We start from the raw sequence: 13,793 nt of genomic DNA on the forward strand, positions 1-13,793 counted from the left end.
TTGTGTTGGTTGAAACGAATAATTTGTGTTTATTGCTGCTCCAATGGGGATAATCAAAGCAGCAGAGGGGGCTCAAGGGGTTAAAACATAGCAGGCACAGGAGAACATCTCCCAGGTGATGTGCCCCATGGCTGCTCCAGCATCTTGTGCCCCAAGTACAAGCACATCCCTGCACAGCCCCACATCCCCTTGGGGAGAAAACACAGATCAATAAGCAGGAACAGTGGTTTTAAATCGTTTATTTTTAAAACATGAAACCCAAGCTGAATAGAAACCACAGAAATTACATTTAGGTTTTTTTGTTTAGTATTTGCAAACCAAAAAGTTACAGTAAAAAATAGCTACGTTACAATCAATAGAACTACAGAATTAAAAGTAAAGATACAAAAATGGGCTCAATCCTCTTTAATCCTCACAATTTAAAAACATTTTGGGTAAGTGCAGGAACACTTGAAAGAAACTAGCAGGTCCGAAGTTTAAAAAAAAATTATATATATTTATATATTATATATGTATATAAAGTGGTATGATATACAACCATTATGGTTAAGAAGAAAAAAACAAAAAAAAAAAAAAGAAAAAGAAAACAAAACAGAGAAGTTACAAAAAGGCCAGGTACATGTTCACCATTAGGTTTCTGTGCACAGTGTCCAAGAAAATAAACTTCCCTCTGAATGATGTGAATAAAACTGGGGGGGCCTCCCATTACCAAGGGACCTGAGGCACACGACGTGACGCTGGGCAGCTGCACCCAGTGCAGAGGACATGGAAGAAATGAGGCTTTTCTGGGACTTCAGCAGCCTCCTGGGCAGAGGCCACTGGAGAAGTCTTGGTGTGAGATTAGAGGAACAGGAAGGAAGGAGTTGGGAATTGCATAGTGAGGAGCAATGTGGTATCAAATATGCAGAGCACCTAAGAGCTTCATGCTACAGTTTTCCTCTTTAGGAAAGGAGCATTTTGAACTTTCTGGTTGTACATCAATTTATGTTCCACTTTGTTCATGCGGCCACAGGGGCTGGGTGAGCACCTGGGAGCCCCAAGCCACCAGTGACCCATCCCTTGTCTCCCAGCTGGGCAGCACACTCACCATCACGGCTTGGCAGACACCCCACACCCCCCTGAAAGCACTAAGCACTTGTCAGCCATCTAGGAACTGCTACAAACATCCCACACTTCTGCTGGGCCTCCTGGCCTGCCTAGGGAAGCCATCCTTAGCATGCACACAATTTCTGGAAAAGGGAGCAGGCTGTGATGGAAGGAGGTACAGACCAAGCCTTGTCTGTCTCAAGGTATGAGATCTGCTCCTCAGTATCTCCCTGGAGGGTTTTTCCCCTCCCACCCAGAGATGTTCACTGAGTGGCACTGACAAGACTCTGGCTTCTCCTTGGATCCCAGGTAGGAAACACTTCAAAGACAGCTCCTGTCCCGAGCCAAGGGGAACCCACCCACCTCATCTCCTCTGGAACTGGGGGCGATCAATGAGCCAAGACACTTCTCTCTTCTCCAAAGGGCTCAGAATGGTAGTTCAGTGGCTGCTGGGAGGAAAAGAAAGGGGCACCAGAAGAGAAGCCTGGGTTTGCTCCCACAAATACCTGGACCTTGCTCTGGGGGCACCCACCCCCTCCTGTCTCCCATCACCCTGCAGCACCCAAAGCTCTTGTGAGCAATGGTTGAGCAGCTCCCTGAGAAACGGTTTAACTCTCAGAAAGGCCAAACTTTTCATGTAGGTTCAGGGAACTGCTATGGAAATCCTGACTTAGGATCACTTAAAACCCCATGCACTGTGTCCCCCTCAAAGCACTCGAATGAACATCCCTTGCATCTTGGCTGAGATGACTGTACACGGAAAATCAACACCTATCAAATGGAGAAAACTTAAAAAGGACAGGAGGGGAAGGGAGCACTCCATCCTTCACATTTGGATACATGGATGCACGCTAAAAATCTTAGCTTGAACCCTTTTATCAGCACACAAAATGAACTCAGTTTAATAATACATACAGGATACAAACACTACAGTTATAATTCCCAAGACAGCACAAGAAATTCACAGCCAAGTCTTGATTTGATTTCCTTTACAATTACAATGCAGTCTTGAACACTGGACACAAGAGTCCAACATGCTATTTACATTTCACATTGTGGAGATGTTTGTGTGCTTGGAAGAGTTCTCAGTTCCAAAAGAAAGTGTCATTCACACATGATGATGCAGTGGAAATAAACCAAGCCAACCAGACAAGCCAATGACCACATTTGTGCTTCTGAAAAAGTAACATGAAGTGTCTTCATCGATGCATCACCTTCAACCAGACAAGCTGCTGTCCACTCTGCAGTCAGCAAGGTGTCCAGAGGCCAATCTCAGCTCCCCTGACTTCTGGACCCTTTTTCTAGCAACCAGCAACATGAGAAATGTCCAATAAGGTCAGCTGGGACACATCAAGTGATATGGCCTTGGCATTTTGTCACATTAAAAACAGAGAGACACGATGGAAGAGAGAGAAGTCTCTACAGCTTTACCTCCTGCAGCTTGAAGAGTTTGGACTCCCTCAACCATGAATGCCATCCAGAACAGATGAGTCTTTGCCAGATAGCACCTGCTGTTCACCCCAGAGGGAGGCACAGAGTCTGGGAGATCTTGTCTTTTCAAAGTCCCCTCCTCAGACAAAATGTGACCATATGGATGAGACTGATTATGTCGCAGCCATAAGAATAGGCAAAGGCCATCTGTTCTTCAGCAGATCTATTCAGACCAGCCTGCAGAAATGCCACACTGTTGCTCAAGGTTTGAGAAAAATTAAAAAAGGAAAAAAAAAAAAAAAAGTAGTAGTAATAATAATAATAATAAACTAAAAGAAACCCATTTGTCTGTGTTTCCTATCCAGCGCTCTGCACAGCATGCAGCGGGGCAGCAGAGTTCCAGGATGCTTTACAAAAGTGCAATATCCATGTCAAGTAAAGGAAGTGCTGGCTGGACACAGGTACACCACTCACACCGCAGTCACGTTGTGCTGGCCCCCAGAGAGCAAAATGTTATCTCCATAACATTCTTTCCAGTTATATGTTGAAGTCACAGAGCATGTATCTCCACAGCTGTGCCTTGCTGCGAGCCCCAAACACCGTCAGAAGTTGTTCTGGGTGTTGGAAGTGGCTATGCCAGACCTTGGAAGGAAGCAGGTCGAGGTGGCTGCTCCATCAGATGCTGCAAGCAAAGGCATTGGCTCACTCCTGTTACTGTGTGGCACAGACAATGCCATGGTGAGAACAGACCCAGCCCAAAGAGCAGTCACACGCAGGTTCAGGATGCATTCTGTGCACAAAGAAGTTGGTACACAGAAGCACTTGTCTTCACAGGGTTCCCCACACTCTCCAAAACTTGCCTTCCACCAGTAGGGCTGGGCCACAGATTTCAGGGCAGCTCCCCTAAAATGGATAATGCGAGTAGCAATTGGAGCACATCCTTGCAGGGAGGGATGATGGCAGAACAACTCAGTCTTGATAAGGATTATATGGCTCTTGATTCTTTCTTCTAAGTGAGGGGAAGGTTGGGGCTCCCCCCAGAGAGCAGTTGTGTGCTTGGGGCCCTGCACAATCACCACACCCTGCACACCCACAGCTCCTGGTAGGCTCTAAGACAGGATGGAAACCCTGGGGCTCATGAGCCACAGTGTCCCTCCATACCACCTGTGACCACATTTCCCTGCCCTTGTTATTCAATAAAAGAGGTATGTTTCAGTGTGAAGCCCATCCAATGTGTCTGAAAGGGCATACTCAGTCCTGAGCAAGAACATCCTGCTTCCAGAGATTCATGGTGAAGTGTGAAGTTTATTCCAAACCCTTCTCTTCCTGTCTGTGTGGTGATGCCTCCTCCCTCTCACTCCTTTGAATGGTAACAGCTGGCCTTGCAGTTTAGTAGTGGTTTCTGTCTTAAGAGGAGTCTCAAAGCTTGCTCTGCCACAGAGCTGGTACTATTTCCCAGCAGATCCCTTGAGCTTGTTTAGCTGCCTGCCAGGAGCAGTTCCCACCTCACTGCAAGAAGGCAACTGACTTGAGTAAAGGCAGGTTAGTAATTCTGTGCCCCAAACTGCAAACCTGGGGTAAACAGACACTGTCTGAACATTGATGAGGTGATGATGAACTGCCTCTGCCCAAGGCTCCACTCCAGTTTGAGATGTTTCCCACTCAATTTCCTCTGCCAGTTATTTAATATAATGCTCAGCAGTTCTGCTAATATGCTCTTACTAAGAGGTAAAAAGACAAAAAGGAATATCATAGTTACCCTACTGAAAGGGCAGTAGTTGACAGTACCTCCCAAGAGGCAGTCTCCTCTTCCAGCAGGAAGCTGTCAGTGCCCTTTGGAGCACTGCTCTTCAGTGGGAAGTACAGCACCAGTGAAGGATGTTGCCCTCTGCAGGCATCCAGCTGCCCCTTTGCAAGCCTTGTTCTGCCTCATGTCTAGAAAATGCCTTACATGTGCATTAGTATGGTCAGATAGTGGTTAGCAATGTGCCTTCAGAAACTAAACAAAATAGAATAAAATACAAATCTGTTCTGACACAATGTTGTCAAAGGTTTTGGACTCTAGAACACAGAAGATAGACTGACAATCTTGTGAGTTTGTTAGGACTGAGGCTCCAAAAACCTCCTTCAATGCCATTTCAGCAACCCTGTGCTGTAGATTATGATTTATAAAAAAGGAAAAAAAGAAAGTCCAGCAGAGTTCACAGGTAAATCCTGCAGGGAGAGCTTGCATTTGCTATAAATCCATCGATGCTTCCAGTTTCTCTTGCTTTTGCAAGCTGACTGTCCCATAAGATCTAGCATCAGAGAGCCAAAACTCTTCAGTGCAAAAAATACCTCCCCATGAAGTCTTAGAAGTCTTTCCCCAGAAAAATTTGGCACCAAGTGAGTGGCTGGCTCCTGTTTGATCTGTGCCAGCCTAGGAAAGACAGCACCCAGAATGCCATCTGCAAATACCTGGGCTTCCCTGATGGAGCAGAGAGGGCAGGGCCAGAGCAGTGGACAGGGTAATTGACTGGTGCTGGGCCTCCCTGCTCCTCCTCAAGAATTCACATGATAGATATAGAGGGAACAAAAAAAGGCATTTTCTTAATGGGTATTAAAAAAAAAAAAAAAAAAGTTAACCAGGGTAGTGAAAGAGTTTGCTCTTCTAGAGCAAATTCCAGTGGATATGCAGTGACACCAAGAGGCAGGAGCTCCTTCCTCCCTCACCCAGGCCAGTGCACCAGAGGAGTCCCAGGAGAGGCTCTGCTGTGCATTCCCTCAGCACTCCCTTGCTGCACACCAGCCACAGGCACCCAGTCCTGCTTCTTCAGTGTCTGACAGGCTGCTGGTCCCACTGCAGAAATGAAGAAGATCTACCACCATCTTTCACCAAGTCCCTCTTGAACAGAACGGGGCAAGAAGGGGGCAGAAGATATTCAGCCCCTGTTTTGGACAGGTGCTCTGGCAAGCTGGCCCATGGGCTGGGGGGCTCAGGTTCCTGCCCAGGTGCTGTCAGCTGCTGGCCTGCACAGGTTTGCTCTCTTGCACACCAGGAACTACAAGGTGAAGGCTTAAATTCAAAAGGAGCTTCCACTCAGTGGGCAGGTACCAGGTTGGAAGGGTGGTCTGGACTGGAGAAACAGAAGGAGCTGCACTAGATTTTGGGCAGAAGAGCAGGATTGTTCTACAAGGACAGCACAGGGGCACAGCAGTTGGCACACTGTTTAGTCTGACTGCACGTGTGGATTTTGTTTTTTTTGTTTTTCTTTTTTTGCTTTTGCTTTTTCATTTTAATGCACACTGCCAGCATCTGGACGAGGTTGGTTGGTGGCGAGGTATTTGGCTCTCATGCTGGAGGTGTACTGGAGAAAGAAAAGACAAGACAAAAAAACAAAACAAACAAACAGAAAGTTAAGTCAGAATGACTAATGTCACGATGGAATACAGATTTCTACCACTTCTCAGCATAACATGGTGTGTATCTAGAGCAAGCATCTCAAGGAGCTGCTGACTCAGTCATAAGAGGAAAGTTTGACAAGTAGTTCACTCTGAGTAACATTCTGCCAGTCTGCTGCAAGGCTGCTGGCCAGGTCAGTGCAGATGTGCTGCTGATTTATCCAAGCTCTCTAGAGAAGGAAATCCAGTAGTCACTAAGTCAAAACATGACATATGTTGCTTGGGAGAAGAGAAGGAAATGGAAATGATGCAGATGTAAAAACCCACTCCACACTTCTATGCTCTTTTAGTCATGGCTGCTTTCAACCATGCCAGAAAAGGAGGTTGAAAAGAAAGTGGGTGCTCACTGCATTTTCACATTGCATTTTATAGCAATGGGGGCATCAGAAGACTGCATGTGCCATGGATGGGCAGCTTGAAAGAAAAGTGAGGAATAACAAAATGATTTATGCCAGAGAAAGAACAGACCCCAGCAGGCTGGAAACAGGCTGCTTTTAAACAGGATGATATTAGCAAGTTATCAGGTGGGTGATAGCCCACTGTGGTTTGGGATCCAAGCTGTGCACTGTGCAGCAGCAGATGAAACTCCAGCGTGGGGGTGAGAAGAGTAAGTCAGAAAGATGATGGTTAGTTTGATCTGAAGGTGGTGGTGCTGTTCTTCCCTTTTTTATTCTAAGCAAGGCAATCCAAAACAGCTCCAGAGGCTACTGAGGTAATGTGTCATTCAGCTTTGAATAATGAGCTGAAAACATGTAAATAACATCCAGCAGTAAGAGCAGAACTTTGCCTTTTTATGCCAATGTGCTTGATGTCTTCTGGGTTCTGCTATCACAGTATTAACAACCAAGCAATGAGGACAGACATTTCATTCCTCTTTTCATCCACTCTGGAGCTTGAATAATTCTATAATATCCACAGCTTACTCCCCAAGAGCACTCTGCAGCATACTGGCTTTTTATCACCTCTTAAACTGAACCACATAAAATAGCCAGTTAAGCTGCCAAAGAGACAACTGAAAGGCAGTTCCACTCCAGGAGGTATGATTTATCATGCCCACTGGGAAAGAACATTATGAGGCATCTTTAAGCACTCAAAAGCTCAGCTGTCCATGGGGGTTTTCAGAGAATTAACAGTATTTTATCAGTTTTCCTTCAAAGACTGACCTGGGTTGAACCTCTGCACAATAGAAGAGAGAAACCGCTCCTCTGGCAGAGCTGATCCCATCAGCACAAGATGAAGACACCTGTGGCTTATTTGCACACTCAGCTTTTAGTGTCTTCCAAAATTGGAAAACTTTTTTCAGAATATGGATCTTAATATAAAACTCTGGCCCAGAACTGGCATCTATATTTAGAAGACAAAGGGTATATCTGTTCTTTCTAAGATGTATTTTTTGTCAGTGAAAGGGCAAAATAGAAAATAGCAAGCTGAGATACTTTAAGGACAATAATCTATACAGTTTATTAAATGTGATTACTGTTTCAGAAATAAAGTTGAGGGCATTATTAATGCATAGGAGAATAACCCAACAGGCTCAGAGAGGTTTAGAAGTCAAAGAACTTTCTCATAGTGTAAGTAGGGCACATTTCAGGTAGTGCAATCCTGAAATTACCAGCCAAGCCTCATGCTAAGAAGAGCAACTTAGAAAAACACATTGAGTGCTCATTTCCCATTTGCATTCTCTGTGGTGACATGTGGTAGGAGATGAGTATGAACAGAGAAGTTTTCCAGGTACTAAAGTTTTGTAAGAAGTACTTAGGGGGGGAAATATCTCAGATAATGGAATATTATTGTGCAGCTTTCTTGACAAGTCTTATAGGTTCAGTACACAACATGCAACAAACTTTCTTTAAAGCATTAAAATCAAGAGGAACACTTAATGAATTGCATTTCAAAGATGCACAAAGTACACCTATAATGGTGTGAGAAACTGAAATGAATTCCTTCCTTACTCCAAAAATAAAAAAAAAAACCAGTTGTTTAAGTGTCACTCAAACAAAGTAACAAGGAACACAAGATCTGGAGAGTCAAACAGAGAGTATTTTACATTCAAACCTACCTGTAAATCCACCACAAGGAACAAATCAAGACTCAAAGTAGTCAGAGTTAGGGCTGATGTTCTCTCCTTAACTCAGGATTTTTGTACCTTTGTACCTTTTCCCAGTTCAACTGAACCAGTTACTCCTTCTAAGTGTATTTTGAATGACCATGGTAAGTATGACTGAAACCTGGCAGTAGAGAGCCAACACTTCACTGTGCAGCTCTCACCAGCACAGCTCCATCAGCCTGCTCTGGATCTCAGTCACAGCATCACCCTCCAGGTACCAGTCCTTCCTCCAAGTCCTTCTCTGCATCCTCTGCTGGGAAGCAGAGGAAAGATGCTGTGGAACACACAGGTCCCAACATCTGAACAGGCCAGCAGTTGAAGATGTATCAGCAGACACTTGCCACTTTGGATATGAAACCAAACTATATTGTCCAGAGTTAAAATAATCAAACCCTCAGTTGCTTAAAAAAAAAAAAAAAAAAAATCACGATGTCTTTAACTCATTTAAAAACTGATTTTAAAGGCAGAAAGCCTGAGCACAATTCAGACCAAGGAGGTCTTGGACTCCACTCTGAGGCCCACAGCTGTCAGGTTCACAGTTGCATTTAGTTTCCTTTAAAGAGGAGCTTTCATAGAAGGTTAAAGAACACACACAATTCAGTCATTCTTCCAGCATGCTCACTGGAAGTACCCATGTGCCTATACACCCCCATTGAACCTTTCAAAAACAGCACAGAGGACAAATTTCACCCCATACCTCCAGCTCACTGCCAGCTTCCTCAAGAAGGGCACCTGAAAGAGTTTTTGTTACCAATCCTGCTGATGGCCTGTGCTATTCAGCACAGCCTCAGTCACTTACCAGCCAGCTCTGACAAACACAGCTGATTGCACACAGGTTTATTTCTGTGTTTCTCCAAAGAAAATAAAAGCCTCTCCTTCACATTCACCTTGTTGAGGGTATAAACTTTCATAGGTGTGATTTGCCAGCACATACTGGTTAGGCACTTAACACACATAGCCTGGGCACAAAGGAATCATTGGTTGCAAAAAAAAAAAAAAAAAAAAAAAAAAAAAAAAAAAAAAAAATTAAGGGAGTAATCAGTTAATTTTAGAGGCCATAAATTCTACTGACTTCTGTGAAATCCATGAGTACTTCACAGCTAACTAAGCTATGCTGAAAGATCACTTACCATATGAAACCATGACTGAGTACAAGCCATTTACTATTTGTGGTTAAAAACCCACGTGAATTTCTCTTGAGCTACCCTGACTTTGATTTCCTGCCAGAGCTGTTCAGGTAATGCAATAAAGCTTCTGGATTCAAGTTCTGAAAGGCTGATCTCAAACAGCTAGAGCACAGTAAACACAGAGGGTTTGGTGTTATTATGTATGGGAGGTACAAGATGCAGGGAAACAGCTAATTCCAGCCAGTGGGTTATGAATTCAAAGGGACTTAAGTCTTTCAAGTCAAAAGAACAGAGCTTCTGTTGGTTTTGTTTGTTTTTAAAGCCTTGGAAAGAATGCAGTGCCTTTTCCATAGCCCTTCAGACAGCCACATTAAGCAGGGGTGGGACCATAGATAAACAGAAGACAGTGCAGACTGGGATCAGGTCATGTTCCAGCCCAGGGATTTCAAATCTAGATTGAAAGGCCCAAAACTTCCCCACCCTCACCAATATTTTATTTCATGGAACAGATCCATCTATACCACCTACAGGAACAACAAAGCACAAAACCCACCACAAGCTGAGGCCCAAGAGCAGTCTTAACAGGACTTAAGACTGGAGAAAGCTGTGAGCCTTTCAAGGGTGCTGGCACCATGCTTCCAGACAAGGTTGTTTGCATTCATGCACCACGGCAGAGGCATCAAGACACCCCATCCAGACCCTTCCCAGGCAGGCAGACAGCAAGGAGCAGCAGGGATGCAGACCAAGCACCAACAGAACAGAAAGGAATCCAGTGCAAGGCTGAGAAAAGTGCCAACAAGAAGAAGCAGAGAAGAAGGAACAGCAGCAGCTTTATGGACATGTTTTTCTGGGAAGAGAATGCAAGATATGACTGTGTGAGCCAAAAGCAATGGGCTCCTGCTCCCACTGGAGCCAGCACCTTCCTGTCACTGTGTGGCTGCAGCTCCCTTGAAGGAGCACTGTCCTGCACACCACCTGAGACCTAACCATACCCTTGCATTTACCCAAGCTAATAACCCCAAAAATGCAGACCACCTCCTCTTTCTGGCTTTGTCATGAGGGAGGAAACATTGGCTGTCTTGGAGAACACCAGCAACTACAGCCCATGAGGAATTCTGACAGTGAAATGGAACTAGGAGGGCCCTGCTCACAGTGTCTGCGGGACATGGATGGGATGATTTGGACACACACAGAACAAACAAAACAGCAAAAGGTTTTGAAACAGAATGAAACAGATCTTAGTGATTATATCTGGACCCTTAGGGAAGCTTTTCTTAAAAAATATGCTCCTTTCTGACCTTAAATGTAAAGATAAAAGGAAAAGCTTCACACGGATCTGACAGGCAATTAAGTAACTCTTCAGGACAGCTTAAAATTAAAAATTAAAAATTAAAAATGAGCTAAAAGCTTGTGGCACGTTGGTATTGATGGTTTTGGGTGTTATGACTACTAAGGACAAGCAAAACAGCAGCAGGGCTCAAGGAGAGCCAAAAGCTGAATTAAAACAACCCTTCCTGACTGAAGTGATAGATTAGTTCTCTTTACTTCTAGAGAATGGCTTCTTGTGATGGGAGAACTTCTACGTTGCTTTTGAAGTGCAAGATTATTTCTACATTTGAGCAGCACTCAGCACTTGGTGCTCAAGTTGCTCTGAAGTGTGGAATCCAAGCTGAAGCTGCTGTGAGGTAACTTTTGTGAGGCATGGGCACCTGTAACCCTCACAACATACACCAGAAGCCTCTAGAAGGTTGATACTGCTCCTCGAGTCTGCACCAGAGCCAAAACGGATTTTCATTTTAACCCTTGGCAGGGGGGAATGGGGTGGGAGGTGCCGAGGGAAGGAATGTGAAGAAATAAAAGGCACTGGCCTGGGATAAAGAGTGCAGGGATGAAGGGAGCGGTTGGGAGTGGAGAAGGGGTTGAGCAAGGACCTTTTTTTGCAGTACCTGTTCCATTTGCGGGCGCTGTTACCAGTATGTCCGTGCACTGTCCGAGGGCTTAAGCTGCCAGCTCATATGGCTGCTACTGTCCATGGCAGCCAAATACAACTGTGATGACGCAAGAAAGAGAGAGAAAAAGAGAGTGCAGCCTCAACGTGCATGAAAAACACAGTGCAAGCAAGTGAAACCGTGGTGTGTGTCAGCGACAAGGTGGGCTCTATCACCCTAAGGGAATATCCCTGTGGCAAGAAGGAGAAAACAGAAGGAATGAGAGAAGGAAAAACACAAACAAACGAACAAAAAGCCAGGAAAAGTAACGGACAAACAATGAGGCAGGATCATCACATCTTAGTTTTCACAATGGAACAGGTCAGCTCTGTCTACCCACTGGACATAACCTACTTGGATGGTTATCTCCCTCTTCTCTCTCCCAAAATGAGGCAGGGATGTGTGCATTGGTATTCCCTTCTCATCTCTCTCCTCCCACAGACAATTTGCTATGAAAAGTTACCATTTCTTCTGCCTCAGTATGGCCTCAGCCACCTGCTACAGAGAGCTGTAAATACAGAAGTGCCAGAAAAGCCTTTCCCTGTTGCCTGCCAATATGAGAATAGACAGCATTTTTCTTCTCTCCACTGCCTGTCTACTACATCCCTCCAGGAAACACATTTACCCTAGTTCCTTCTCTCATCTGGGGAGAAGCTCTTTTCTATGGGTGCAGTGCTGCTCCCTCATCCTCCCCAACCCCTGCACTTTCCCATAGCCCACACTGATGGCTGCCAACAAGTTACTCTGAAATCACTCTTTATATACTCCCAAACCCCAGGGCACCAGGACTCAGGGTATTAGCACAAACAGCTACTGAAGAACCAGGGAACTCCTTCCCTCACTGCAGCCCTGTGGAAGGAAATGTGCTTTCTCTGAAGCAGAAGAGCTGTAGGGCAAGGGGAAGAAGGACATGGAAGGAACATGTGCCCTGGCAGTAGCAGAGGGACAGTGCCCTTGTGCCCCAGGAAACACCAGCAGAGCAGCAGGTCAGGGATTCTGCTGAGAGCGGATAAAGCGACCAGAGCTCGCGACCAGAGCACCGGGTCAGGAAACCTCTTTGGGAAGGGTGGAAGGACAGAGACAAGGATCAACTCTGCACATTTCCACTTCCTCTACAAGATGAGCTGGTCCCCTTGAAGTAAAACCATGAATGTGATGCCCTCATTTCCACCACAATTCCTACTCCTTTGTCCACCAACCTCCTTTTCCTCCCCTTCCCATCAATTTGAACCAGGCACCACAGAGTGTATTTTCTTTACCTATACCTGAAGACTGGCTGGTCATTAGAGATTTTACTACTCATCCTCTGTAATCACACCACCAAGTTAGTGAGCACTGGGATGGCATGTTCTCCAGGTTCTGCTGTAAATCTGGCTTACAGGATCCAGCAAGAGAGGGCAAGATTAATTTAGTTCTTACCCAGACATGAAGACCAGCCCATGCTTTACCCAGCATACAGAAATGGCTACCAGGCCACTCCAAATAGCAAAACCTTCCATGAAAGTTTCTTTTTTTCCTCCATAGGAAATTAAATACAAAAATAGATTTCAAAGAAAGTAAAACAGTTGTGAAAGAAAGATTTAAAAAAAAAAAAATCTCAACAAAAAAATAAATACAGGTTTCATCCTACCATCTCTTTAGGGCAGATTAAGGAGAGAGGTTCAGCAATAACTCTGAATTTACAGTTTGAACAAGTTTCTTAGTTTAAACTTGAGGAACCAATGGCACAGATAGCAAATACACTGCATGCAAGTGAATCATCCTGCTGAAGTCACCCATCAAGGTACTACTCATGCACTTCAGTGGTGGCAGGACTGGGCCCATAGGATTATCAGTGTTAATTGATTGAGTTTTATTTAGTCTTTTCTTGTGCAATGTCCAAAGTAGCATAGCATGGTTTTATTCTCTATGGCAGGTGAGATACAGCTTGTCTATTCAAGCTGCTGCCATTTATGGGCCAGATCCTGTGTTTGGCTGCACAATCAGCTCCCTTGGGAGTACACAGGAGTGGCAAATGTGTATTCCCCAAAGTTGCTGAAGCAGAGAAGAGCAGTAAAGAGAGACTTACTGAGGGAGGTGGGGACTCCCGGCCAATGAGCGGGGTATTCTCGCAACGGGGGTTCTGGAAATTTGCATTCTGGCTCCTAGGAAAGGAAGACACACATGGTAACGGGGCACGTGCCATGCTTCTCTGGGGAAGGTCTCTGGGGACACAGGACAGAGCATCCTCACCCCCAGAACTACTGTATCAGGTCAATCTCCTTCAAAGCTTTTCTTTCAAGCCAGGTGGATCCTCTTTTTCAGACAAGGGAATAAAACTATCATAATTTTCCTCAGATTGAGCACTATTTTTATATCTTTACTCAGAAGGGCCCACAATGAATCACATCAAGTGATTTAAAAATAGGTTCTTGTGAAAATCTGCCTCCCTGCAGCATGAGAACTGCCAAGTGGCAGAAGTGGAGATAAAATGAGGACAACGCCTAAGGGGATAAACAAAATGATGTGGCAGCCCAAAAAAAGATGAGCCCTGATGATAGTCCAAATGTAATCAGGGTTAGGCTCTTCTGGAAAAAGCTCTGAAGATCCCACCTGGTCTAGGTAGCTCCAAAT

The 13,793-nt window shown here is 44.9% G+C and overlaps 1 protein-coding gene across 3 annotated transcripts in view; it reads right to left on the reverse strand.

Annotated features, from left to right (window-relative positions):
- Window positions 1-219: 219 nt before the first annotated feature.
- TTYH3 (tweety family member 3) overlaps window positions 220-13,793 on the reverse strand; it is a 74,708-nt gene continuing 61,134 nt past the window's right edge. Inside the window, exons 13-15 of one of the 3 annotated variants that reach the window (XM_079320411.1) lie at window positions 13,249-13,324; window positions 11,139-11,240; window positions 220-5,864 (exon numbers count right to left, since the gene is read on the reverse strand). In XM_079320411.1, coding sequence (XP_079176537.1) covers window positions 11,160-11,240; window positions 13,249-13,324 — 157 coding nt within the window. In that variant the 3' untranslated portion in view covers window positions 220-5,864; window positions 11,139-11,159. The remainder of the gene's footprint in view (window positions 5,865-11,138; window positions 11,241-13,248; window positions 13,325-13,793) is intronic. The other 2 variants (XM_079320412.1, XM_079320413.1) reach the window with 2 other exon arrangements.

This window comes from Erithacus rubecula (genome assembly GCF_903797595.1).
Source record: "Erithacus rubecula genome assembly, chromosome: 17".
In the NCBI taxonomy this organism is placed as follows: Eukaryota; Metazoa; Chordata; class Aves; order Passeriformes; family Muscicapidae; genus Erithacus; species Erithacus rubecula.